Below are 13,151 nucleotides of genomic sequence, written 5' to 3' on the forward strand. Positions count from 1 at the left end.
ATGTATAGGACGTCGAAAACAGCTCAGTTTATTGTTACAGAGCCCGGGTGCGGGAAGACGCGTCGAGAGGCCAGGCAGTCGCGAGAGTTTCAGCGTCCGACATGGACGAGTCGAGGAACAACCGCAACATCGTCTACTCTATCGTCTCTGGCAACGATCATCACACTTTTCAAATAGCCTCGTCTACAGGCGAGATTATCCTCCTTAAGGAATTGGACAGAGAGAAGCAATCCCAATACACCCTTGTTGCTCTCGCCTCCGACAGAGGTTCTCCCTCGAAAAATGCGACCTCCGAAGTTGTCATCGAAGTTTTGGATGTAAATGACCACGTGCCCGTTTTCAATCAGTCAGAATATTTTGTAAACGTTAGCGAAGCCTTGGACATCGGGTCAATAATTTTACAAGTATCGGCTGTGGATGATGATTCTGGCGATAATGCTCGCATTACTTATGACATCACCTCCGGGAATGACGATCAAATTTTCGCCCTCGACTCTGAATCAGGCATCATTACCCTGCGCGAGGAGCTGGATTACGACACGGTTCCTGAGCACCGTCTGATCATACGAGCTTCGGATGGTCAGCGTCATCACTCCCTCTCTGCTCTAACTACAGTATACATTGGCCTCAAGGACGAGAATGATAACGCCCCAAGCTTTCCAGCTCCAACTTACTATGAATTCGTCGTGGAAAATTCCCCCGTAGGTACAACTGTGTTCACTGCCATTGCCAACGATGCGGACAAGGGACCTTATGGAACTCTCAACTACTCCATCCCCTCGGGTGAAGACAGAAATAAATTCAGCATTGATCCTGCAACTGGTGTTGTTACGACGGAGGTTGTATTTGACTTTGAAGTTCGTGATGATTATTATTTCTCGATCCGAGCGTTTGATGCAGGAGGCAAGTTTACCACCGTCAATGTAAAAGTCAATGTCAAGAGTAGCGACGAGTATGCGCCTGTGTTCACGGAAAGAATATATTATTTTTCAATGCCGTTTGATGCCCAAAACGGTAATGTTGTTGGTAAAGTAGAAGCAACTGATAAGGATAAAGGGTCAGATGGCCAAGTATTTTATTCTCTTACCACGCCTTCTAGAGTTTTCAAGATAAACCGCACCACTGGAGAGATTATTGTCAAAAGACCTCCTGGCAGAGAAGAAGGCATTAGACTTGAACTTCTTGCCAATTCAGGTAAACCTAAATCTCTGAGAGGACTGGCCACAGCTGAAATATCAATTGGAAATCACAACAGTTCTTGGGGCAACAGCACCTCGTTGACAGGAGGCAACACCGAGGGCGGAGGTCTGGCAACGTGGGCAATTGGCTTATTGATCGCTCTTATTCTTTTGGTTTTAGTTTTCGGCGCTGCGTTCTTATTTCTGTACCGTCGTAATCTACTCGTCAGGAAGCCAGTTATTCCTGATCAGTTTGACACGTCTTTTGACACCATCGATATCCGTCACCCACCGCCGACTTCCGCCCCAGACTTGTCACAGTATCCGACGAGCTACAATGATCTGCCATACAATCACCACAGCGATCGAACTCATCACGGAAACACAACATCGGAGATGAGCGAGCAAAGTCAAAGCGCAAGTAGTGGACGCGGAAGTGCAGACGATAACGAAGACGTCGAGGACGAAGAAATTAGAATGATCAACGAAGGACCTCTTATAAAGGAGCAAAAACTCAGAGAGAGACTTGGCCTACCCGATTCAGGAATTCATGATGACGATAATATGAGTGATGTTTCCGTCCACAATACTCAGGAATACCTTGCCCGCCTAGGAATCGATACCACTAAAACTGAATCCACGAAAGGGTCACAAGATCTCACGCATTCAATTGGCAGCATGCACATGTTTGACGAAGAAGGTGCAACTGAATCCGGTGAGGTAGACATCAATAACCTGATCTATTCGAAACTAAATGACGTGCCATCAGAAGAAGATAGTTCTATCATGGATGGCACACGAGCATTTGGTTTTGGAGGGGACGAAAGTCAGCCTTCAATGACCGGCTCTTTGAGTTCAATTGTTCACAGTGAAGAAGAACTGCAAGGCTCTTACAACTGGGACTATCTTCTCGACTGGGGCCCTCAATACCAGCCTCTCGCTCATGTGTTTTCTGAAATCGCCCGATTGAAAGACGATTCAGCGCCAAATTATTCTCGGGAACCTCAGAAAAAAACTCTCAACCCTCAAGTGAAGACCATCCCTCCACCGCTGCTAACGAGCGTCGCCCCTCGCTCCATTGCCCCGGTTGCCCTGAGCACCATACGAGCCCAGATGTCGATGCCATCTCTTCCCCGCTCCCCAATAAGTCATGAGGCCTCTTTTACGTCCCCCGCCATGTCTCCATCATTTAGCCCCTCATTATCACCTCTCGCCACACGATCTCCTTCCATATCCCCTCTAATGACCCCAGGTAACAGAGGTCCAGCTCCTTCCTTAGCTGCACAAAATTCCGTGACCTCAACACCTCATCATTCCCGCGCGCTGGGCCAGCGTCAAGGGACGTCTGGCATTCTCACAGGAGCTTCGTCGGGATCTGAAAGCGAGTTGAGGATATGAAAGAGAACTTGATTAATAATTTTACGAAAAAATGTGTGAAAGCCATAAAAGTGAGTGTACAGCATGAAGTATCTTATAGTTAGTTATCATAAATCCCAACCAAAATAGTATTGTGATTTTTCTATAGCCAAATGACTCGTTGAGGTGCGATTGTAATTATCTGTACATTCAACTTAGAATTAATGGGCGAACGAGGAATTTTCAAGTTGAAGATCATGTCAATTGATTCCCGTTTGCATGTGCATTATTACTTTATTAATTATTTCTGTTGATACTCATGTCATGTCGACAGCTTTGTGAATTATTGTTATGTTTGTTGTGTAAATATTCTTCACGTCGTTGTCTAGAGGGAGAAGGTTGTGATCTCGCAACTTCACCAGCGAAGAGGTACAATGGAGACCGAGAGATACGGTAGTTCTACTCCAATTCATTTTGAAATAATTTAATCTACTGCGGCAGATTCAAAAATAGAGAATAATTTAAACCGAGCCCTTTCGAGGAAACAATTTGTGATAAAATAAATAAAATCATTGTTATTACATTAGGAAGAACATTATCCGATATTTTTACACAATTTTCATTCATGACATTAAATGTCAGTCCATAAGTTGTTATTGGAAAGCTCCTTCCCGCAGTGAAATTAACTACGGTTTCGTGGGCTTACAATTTAATGATGTGCACTCGAGTTTTGGTATGCCTAAGCGTCAAATTCACGAGGCTGCCTAACGTTCTCTCTCTTGGTTTGTATGTATATGTTTGTATCCATGTCATCACGCGATGGCTTTCTTCCTACAAGTTGTGTATATTTTTAGATGTGATCTGCTTGTGCAGTGTTGTATAAAGTGCCAAATTTAAGTATAAGATTAGATTTAGTTTTTAGGTCCGTCCATAATAGTTGGATACTTCAATCAGATCTTTTTATCTTTTAAACGCCAAACACTCTTCTTAAAGTGCTTAATCTGCATAGATGATGCAAGGCGCCGAGTCAAGTGATAATTCAATCAAGAAACTGTGTTTTTCTCCGTAAAGTGACCTTCGCAGAGCCAATTTCAGTTCGTTTATTAGTGAGCTACGTATCTTCATGCATTCGTGCAACTTCCATTCAAGAATTTAGAAATCATGTTATTTCTTGTATTATCTCTGACGATGTTAATGCGACCGTATTCAATTCTGAATTCGTAAACAAAACTCTCAATTCATCAAATTGGTTCGCCGTCTTTTACAAGCTCTCAAATCAGTATTGGAACTGATCCACTCCGGCTCTGATCCACTGCGGAACTGATCCACTCCGGAACTGATCCACTGCGGAACTGATCCACTCCGGAACTGATCCACTCCGGAACTGATCCACTCCGGAACTGATCCACTCCGGAACTGATCCACTCCGGAACTGATCCACTCCAGCTCTGATCCACTCGGGAACTGATCCACTCCGGCTCTCACCCCAAACTCTGATTATCACTGACAATTTACGACTTCTAAGTTTATGACCATCACCTGCGTTCTGATAAAAAAATTTCACTCTTATCCTAAAGTAAATAGTTTTTTAAGTTGCAGCGGGTCTCATCACAGCATGCCAGACGCTTCTTTGCGTCACACTCCATTTTGCCAACAGATGTGCCAATTCTGACTCGGGGGACGGCCGTCGTCGCCGTCTTAGTTATTAGGAGACCTGAACTTTGTTGTCCTCAAGTGTCACTGTTATCTATTGTTTTTATAATGTACTTCAGAATTGAAATGCATATATATTGTCCTTATTGGCCACTGAATTACAAACGTTTGACGTGTTCAATATAAATTATGTATAATTGATTCATAAATGATATTAATGTTGAACACAAGGTTTAATTATAAATTCTTTTCGTTTTCTTTAAAAAATGTTTCTGAAGTTTTGCAAGTATTAATTCAACGTTTGAATAAAGACACAACTTTTTCAATTCACCATTTAAAAATAATCGAAGGATTCGAATAATAAGACCAACAAATTGGCTTAAGCGCAACAAATATGTTAAGCGGAGATTTATTTTGTTTCAACATTACTCCAGCAATGAAGTATTTTATTCCAACCTATAATGTTATACATTTTCTTAGCGGAATTAAAACGTTTAGATCATTACAAAGCATCGAGTGTGCGAAACAAACGAGCATGCATCACATGGGCATAGTCGCTTATCTTAGGTCATATGAAACCCAACATGAAACACTATGCATTTAGCTGCGATAAATTATCGGCTTGATGTGTGTAACAATGAAGTTGAACGACTGCATACAGTAACACTTCACTTCACTGAATTATACTGTTTTTTTATTACTGTGGGTGTACGATCTTCAACTAAACTTGTGAAATTTGCTAAGGTCGACAAACTGGAAATTAATTACAAATTATATCATTTTTGTTGCATTTCATCAGTGATGGTAGGTGGTGCATAAATAATACGAAGTTTCATTGTGTGTCACAGGCTGTGTTAAAAAATGTGTGCACAGCGCATGATAATTCAGTAGGCTGCGCATCAGCTGCACTGAATGTACTCTCACAGATGTACGATTTCGAAAACAAATTGTGGCTTGAAGTCTAATTTTTTTCTCCTGCAGCTCCTGCTTTTGTTCAGCAAGCCTCTTGAATCAAAAGAGTTCTCAATGTGAAGCGATCTTGCGAAAATCTTAAAGTTGAATAATATTAAAATTAACAAGGAAAATGATTAATGTCGCGACATAGAATCAGATCTTGAAACTTGCTCCAGACACATGAAACTTGAGTGAGATTACTGGCGCTAACTTAAAAATAATCAGTGATTAATAACGATGAAGCAGCATTCTGTATTGTAAAAAAAAAAGTTAGATTGAATTCTTGAAAATCGTCCCTAATTTCCAGTTTAATTGCCACCTAGAAATCAAGAACCCATTTAGACCTTATCGCCGATTACTTCAAAGTTCTCTGCACGGCCATTGTCTGTTTCAGGAATATTCCGGTCCTGTTGCGTTTTCACGTCTGGATTCCCCGAATAAATGTCAAGTTGCTCTCTAAGTGAATGAAAACAATAGCGTGACAGTAATAAGACAGTTCCCGCGCGCCGGGAAGGCTAAATAATTTAGCAACTCTTCCGGAACAAACGCGTGCCCAGAAATGGCAGCTCTAACAGTGCGTCCACGAACGAACATTCAGCACAATACGAAAAATAAATAGCCAAAAGCTTCCAGACAAGTCTCCCTAAAATGTGTTCCTCTTTAAATATAATAATGAATGAAGGCATCTACCGTCATCTAAAGCGTCCAGCAGACTTAAAATCTACCAGTTCTCACTATTTATATCTGAAAATAAAAGTTAACCTGTGTCAATTGGTAAAACACAAAATAATAGCACCAACGCAGGCCCGACGTACACAGGGCAATCTAATATTAACTAATTCAAATTGAACATTACTAGCGAATTCCATACAGTCAGTAAAAACCCGAACAGAAAGACTGAAGGAATAAATTTCCAAAGCTAAACAAATCGAATCGTTGAATTGTGCAATGTACATAATAGAATTACAATGAAACTCTTGATCATTACAGGAACTAATACAATATTGTTAAATTCTAAAAGAATTCTTATTTTAATTGAGCAAAAAATTAGTAGCATAATTATGGAAACGATGTTTTTAAAGATCAAATGAACATAAATCCATCGCTGCAAGATTCATCTTCATTGATCGCGTCTGTTCTCAAATAATTGCGTACGTAACAAGTACCGACGTAAAATTTTTTCCCAGTCTTAAACTGAGTTGAAAATATTAGTGTATGAATTGAATTTTTACCTACTTCAGAACTCTTATGAATAGAAATTAATATACTGAGATATCACCAACCTAACTGATCTTATCAACTGAATATTCATAAAAGGCGAAAGTTGAAGGATTTAAATATATTCTACACTGAGTTTCCAGCAAAGTTTAAGAACACACAAGTGCAGGTCACAATAGCATCACACCAAAATAAAATTTTCTCGCACTAGTCGGCGAAAAATGAAGACTTTGTAACCATAATTTGCTTTGAGGAAGAAAAGCATGCATGCAGCCATTTAATCTGGACTGGGTTGATGCTGCTTTTTGGTGTTTGAAGTGGATCTGGACTGACCGCATTAGAAAAGAACAAACGTTAGCACCAAACGACGATTTATGTCTCTGAAAGAAAAAGGTGATTTAATTTCGACAGAATTATATTTTATACAAAAGTAGCACACTTGGCCAACATCTGTGCAGAATGTGAAGCTCTTGAAAAGGAAGCGTTCGGTTATTTGTGCTTTAACTACAATACATGGAAACTGCATCATCAGGAATCAGCATTGACGGCAGACATTCTAGGTAGTTGTCCAAGTCCAGTGTAGCAAAAGCTACCAACAACGATGAAAGACAAAGTAATTACGACTTCGTAGAATTCACAAAAGTTCTACCACTGACAATACTAATTATGTATGCTAATAATACGACTGACTTATTTAAATAATAAATAAGTCCGTCGCATTAATTACTAATAATCGTTTGAATAATAATAAATGTGAATACATCTGCGAAAAATAGAATATCTTTTGGGTATTTTTAGCTGCGATACAAGCTGGTGCACACTCTACATGAGTCCTGCGAACCATTCGTCATACACCGGACGGGACTTCACAAGGAACACGCTACAAACAAATGTAAACAGTGAAGAATTTAACTGCAATAGACAATATCCTTAAAATATATCGCGATTTGTTCAAGAATATAATCGGGGAAGGAATCACATTAACAAACTCAAAACATCGTTGGTTTCGGGGATCCAAATGCGGTCCACAGTGGAAACGAAACAATATAGATGGCGGTAAAGACTTACAATATCATCGAAGCGTCAGCGAGCAGAGGTTTACACTACACTAATTATATCCTACTCCTCAAGACAATACTTTCAACAAAACACGACAAGGTTTCAATCTCAATTACGACGAATTTGATCAATATTTGAAACCAGCACTAAAGAGCTTGAATCCAAAACGCATGTACATACACTTGCCACGCTACATAATTGTCATGCCACGAAGATCGCTGAATATCTTATCGTACACTTAAGCTATGATCTATTTATCCGCATACATAGTAGCGCTCTATAGCCAACATCGCATAAACCATCTCAGCTTGCAGACGCGCCTCAGCTGCCAAGATCACAACGTGAACCTGCCACAAAAAATATACATTAATGCAAATGGAAGCAATTTTATGTTCGCAGGGGATAGACGTAATAAATTGAGGATCAATTATCAAGTATACCATTGGTTGCGACGAAAATAAAAAGAGACAGAAAAAGATGCACAATATATTGGGAATAGTCTTTCGATATGAACAACACAATCAATAGAGCGTAAATCAACTGAACTATTTAAATACTTCCACACATTATTGAATCTAAGTTTTGATTAGCATAGGCTGCGGTTATTTGTATTCTATTCATCACTTCATGAAGTGAAAGACGACACATCATACCGCAAGCAGTCAACCACTTCTTTGGATGAAGAAATAAAATACGAGCAGAAAACACAACCTAAGCAAACTGTATCATTGCCATCGAATTTCTAAGTTAAAAAGATTTAATAGGGCAAACGATCTTTTGATGGGTTTAAATCTACAACAGAGAAACGAAAAATTTTTTCAGTCACAACAAAAACTAACACGATTGGCAGTTTATGTAATGATAAATTAATTTTTTTACGTAGTATGATAATTACGAGCTGAATCAATAAAAAATGTCTTACTTATTTGCAACAAGAAACGCTTTTCGTAAAGTCGGAAGGTTTAAGTCTAAGTAAGAAGCTGCGAGTAGATCATTTGGCTGCTAGTATCGCAAGATTTAATTGAACGATCTAGAAAGAATTTCTCCCTACAATTTACTCCCATAGCAAGTCAGCATTTGTAGTCTACCATTATGGTATCAGAAGGTTAGAACCTTAAAATTTGTTAGCATTAGGCTTGATGATGAGAGAAAATATAATTGTCGGAATGGTGGAGTAAAAGGTAACTGGAAATATAGATGGAAAGATGGGACGCATCGACTTGGAATAAGACTGCCGGCCTGACCTGTTCGCTGGGCTTGAGCTCCTTCAGTATGGACGGCAGGAGCTTGAGGTCGTCAGGGAAAGTCTCGGGCGCCACACTCAAGGTTTTCAGGAAAACTTTCAGGTGACGTTCGAGCAACATGTTGACGTGACTGTAGTCGTAATCGTCACGTCTGCACACAATACAACAATTAGTGCAACATGTTGACGTGACTGTAGTCGTAATCGTCACGTCTGCACACAATACAACTGTTTTTTTCGGCCATTAACAATATTTCGGCCCATAATCGTCGGATCAACGTCAGTCAAGAAACATTTCAATAATAATAATACAAGAACGAGAGAAATATCAACGTAGACACAAATTAAGCCGAAGCACTTGACGGTGACTTGAAGATAAGAGCCTTTTTTATATAATCTGAGAAGAAGTCTAGCAACCCGCAAATCAACCCGCAAGTTGCGAATATTGAAAATCTAATCTCAATTAATACAAGATAAAACGTCTAAGATTCATGTGCGGAATCCGCAAATGCGCAAGTGCAAATTATGGGAAAAATAGAATATTCATTAGTAAGTTGTTCAAAAAACTATTACTATTTATATTTACAGAAAAAGCTCCCTCAAAGATAAGAAAATTTTTCACATCTGAGCAACACATAAAATTGCTTAACATGATCTCACCGGATGCCGAAGAGGCACTGCGTGTAGTTCCAGACGGCGCGTCTAAAGGGCGCAGTGTTGACGTTGTTGCGGTTGCCGCAAGTGTGATACGTCATGCTTGACGCCGTCCGGAATTTGCTGTCCAGACAATCTGCCAGTTCTTGTGACGTGAATTTAGCTACTGTAGTGAAGCCCATGTCTTCCCATAGGTGCTGGAAGGTCGAGACAGCGAATAGCTTACTTGGGACATCTAATTTATAGGGTTCAATGCAATAAGATATGAAAACAGGACAATAATATGGCTTCCAAACGTACATGAGTTGCTAACATGGACAAAACATGAACTTACAAGAACCTTTTAAGAATCTAACAGAAAACATCCTAGAACACAACTTCCTGAAAAACGGGTGTGGTTAATTTTGAACAGTTCATACCACTTATTTCTTACTTATTTAATGAGTAAGCATTATAAATTTTAATGCGAGCGTTAAAGTCTAACTCATTTCATGTTCAGCAGCTCGAGTAATAAAAAAGTATTCTAAGAACCTCACTTGGTATTTGAGAGTCTGAGCATCACTCTTGTTTCCCCTTCGATAAAAATCTTTGTAAATGAAGTTCATATTCGGCGAGTATTTGGAGAAAGGCCTATACTTGTCATCAGCGGAGGTGTCGAAGAGAGCTGGGTCGGCAGGCAGCTCTGGGCCTGATATATTGTGTAAATTTCCTTCACTGCACTCGCTGAAACGTAAATGATCTACATTAGGGGTGTTCAGGTGGCATCTTAGAATATATTGATCTTAGACACAATAAACAGAATAGCAGAATACGAGACTCAACACGCTCTGCCAACGTATTTCAAGTTCATTCATAAATTAGCTTTGTCTGCATCATGCATCATGACAATATGTCATTGAAAATTCAAACAAATGCAAATTGAGGGTAGCAAAAAATTTGGGGTAGTACGTACATGAAAATTATTGTTGTAATATTATAAAGAATTGCTACGAATAAAAATTACTCAATACTAACAATCAATTCATTATAATTAATTAATAATATTGATGAGCGTGGAAAAGGACCTACAAGAGAAACGAATCATACGCTGGGGCATCATATTCCTTGCACATTTCTTCACAAAATTTAGTTACATTGAAAAACTCAATAATTACAATACGTTCTCTTACAATTTCAACCATGGTTAAATTCACATTTTCTGAAGGTATAAAGATTCATCGTGAAGGTCCAAAACTCATGTTTCACTGCACAAATCTACAAAATGTTCAATTTGAATAAATCGAAACGTTAAATATCGATCACCTCGCACATGTATAAAAACAACTCTAAAACACACGTTAATACTAACTATTGCAATAAAATACAATCTACAAGACAAAGATAATACCTGCTGGAGGAGGATAAGGAGCCGAGGGCGGCCACGTGGTCAGGGCAGGCAGAGATCTTCTCCATGCGCTGCAGCAGCACGGCCACACCGCCCTTAGCGAGCTCCGACGACCGTGGCGACGAGTCCGACCCACACGCCTCAAGTGGCTGCTCAGGGCAAGACTTCGTTAGTTGCGGGACAAGACCTCGTTAGTTGCGGGGCAAGACTTCGTTAGTTGCGGGACAAGACCTCGTTAGTTGCGGGGCAAGACCTCGTTAGTTGCGGGACAAGACCTCGTTAGTTCAAGCGGCTGCCCAGGGCAAGCCTCCGTTAGTTGAAGAGGCTGCCCAGAGCAAGACTTTGTTAGTTCAAGAGGCTGCCCAGGGCAAGCCTCCGTTAGTTCAAGAGGCTGCCCAGGGCAAGCCTCCGTTAGTTCAAGAGGCTGCCCAGGGCAAGCCTTCGTTAGTTCAAGAGGTTGCCCAGGGCAAGCCTCCGTTAGTTCAAGAGGCTGCCCAGGGCAAGCCTCCGTTAGTTCAAGAGGCTGCCCAGGGCAAGACTTCGTTAGTTCAAGAGGCTGCCCAGGGCAAGACCTCGTTAGTTGAAGCGGTTGCCCAGGGCAAGCCTCCGTTAGACCTTAAGCCCGAACCCACTGACGTTAATGTAGAATTGATGTGTAACCAATGTAAACCAGAGAATATTGGAGGAAAAAATGGACATAGTTATCCGGTGACAATTTTTAAGGGAAGATTCGCAACTAAAAGTTCGATGAAAACGAAATAAATATCCTGAATAAAAGACCACGGAAGAGAATATTAGCTTCCGTTCGGCGACTAGAACTCTTACTTCAATTTTAAACGTTAAAAATTTGTGGGGCAATAAGTTTAAATTGAATCGACCTCCCAAGGATGAATTATACATGTTGATTGCTATTCATGTCTTATGTCGCACTATTTTGTTGTGCCATGTAAGATCCGGGCAAAATGTTGGCGCGTTTGCACGCTTACAACATGAAGGTAAAGAAGTAAAGGCGACAAAGATATTATTTTTCTTTTGATTCAGAGGATGAAAACGTTGATTGTACGTACGCTGGTTGCGTGACAAGTAAGACGACTTTTGGGCACTCACAAGAGGAATGGGAGGTTACTTGTGGGCGCTCACGATAGGAACGGGAGGTTACTTGTGGGCACTCACAAGAGGAATGGGAGGTTACTTGTGGGCACTCACAAGAGGAATGGGAGGTTACTTGTGTGCATTCACAAGAGGAACGAGAGGTTACTTGTGGACACTCACAAGAGAAATTGGAGGATACTTGTGGGCACTCACAAGAGGAATTGGAGGATACTTGTGGGCACTTACAAGAGGAATTGGAGGATACTTCTGAGCACTCACAAGAGGAATTGGAGGATATTTGTGGGCACTCACAAGAGGAATTGGAGGATAATTGTGGGCACTCACGAGAGGAATGAGAGGATACTTCTGAGCACTCACGAGAGGAATGGGAGGATACTTCTGAGCACTCACGAGAGGAATGGGAGGATACTTCTGAGCACTCACGAGAGGAATGAGAGGATACTTCTGAGCACTCACAAGAGGGATAGGAGGATACATGGACTGGTTGTCGCCAGACACAGCCTCGATGCCCAGGGCATGAATCATGCTCGACATGGCATGGAAGTAAGCCATGATCGTCACGGCCACGACCACCTCCGGTAAGCTCAAGCCAGACTTCACTAATTGCTGCCCAAAATAACAATTAATATTATCATGTGATGAAATGTATGTTCAGCAAAACTATTTATTTATTTATTCATTCTCAATTTCGCCTTAGTATGAATAGACTTCAAAGTAGTAAGTCTTAGAATCGAGAATCACTCATGAATCAATGGTATTTGGAAAATGTTACGAAGAGCGTTTCACTTCAGCATTATTGCAGCATCCTAAATCAATATTTACTTAACGGTGCCGTTCTCAAAAAAAGCAACGTCCATTGATATTAATGGAGATCGTCGTAACAAAACGACAACACAGCTGCCCAAAAGCATATTAAATATTAGCACCGAAGCTAACGTTGAATTAAACAGGTTTTTCAACATTAGCCTCCGACAACACAGATTTATGAACTAAGTGAACCTTAACTAAAAATTTGAATTATTCAAAATCAAATAGCAATTCCGTCAGAGACACTAGAAGAATTAAGTCAGTCATCTACAAAACGCTGTAGTATAACTCAAAGATTTACTTGTATGTGAGCTCGGTTGAACATCCATGGACGGTGAGCGAGGATGACATTAGTTTGGTGTAGGCACTGGAGGCGGTAAGGGGCGTTATGGAGGCCCTCCAGCCAATGTTCTGGACCACCGCACTCCAAGAACCGCGAACGTTGCTCCGACACCAACACTGAACACTTGTGGCGACACGCGGCCTGTACCCCAAACCTCACGCTTAATATATATTCCTCGTTAAAATTATC

General features: G+C 40.7%; 2 protein-coding genes across 2 annotated transcripts in view; one reads left to right on the forward strand and one right to left on the reverse strand.

Annotated features, from left to right (window-relative positions):
* The window catches only part of LOC108664783 (protein dachsous), a 142,214-nt gene extending 137,805 nt beyond the window's left edge, over positions 1-4,409 (forward strand). Inside the window, exon 20 of the mRNA XM_047881798.1 lies at positions 41-4,409. Coding sequence (XP_047737754.1) covers positions 41-2,576 — 2,536 coding nt within the window. The 3' untranslated portion in view covers positions 2,577-4,409. The remainder of the gene's footprint in view (positions 1-40) is intronic.
* Positions 4,410-4,561: 152 nt separating this feature from the next.
* LOC108664784 (sestrin-2-like) overlaps positions 4,562-13,151 on the reverse strand; it is a 32,691-nt gene continuing 24,101 nt past the window's right edge. Inside the window, exons 3-9 of the mRNA XM_047881799.1 lie at positions 12,921-13,103; positions 12,269-12,418; positions 10,703-10,848; positions 9,852-10,038; positions 9,322-9,512; positions 8,663-8,813; positions 4,562-7,765 (exon numbers count right to left, since the gene is read on the reverse strand). Coding sequence (XP_047737755.1) covers positions 7,673-7,765; positions 8,663-8,813; positions 9,322-9,512; positions 9,852-10,038; positions 10,703-10,848; positions 12,269-12,418; positions 12,921-13,103 — 1,101 coding nt within the window. The 3' untranslated portion in view covers positions 4,562-7,672. The remainder of the gene's footprint in view (positions 7,766-8,662; positions 8,814-9,321; positions 9,513-9,851; positions 10,039-10,702; positions 10,849-12,268; positions 12,419-12,920; positions 13,104-13,151) is intronic.

The sequence above is a fragment of the Hyalella azteca genome, unplaced genomic scaffold, assembly GCF_000764305.2.
Source record: "Hyalella azteca isolate HAZT.00-mixed unplaced genomic scaffold, Hazt_2.0.2 contig8859, whole genome shotgun sequence".
In the NCBI taxonomy this organism is placed as follows: Eukaryota; Metazoa; Arthropoda; class Malacostraca; order Amphipoda; family Hyalellidae; genus Hyalella; species Hyalella azteca.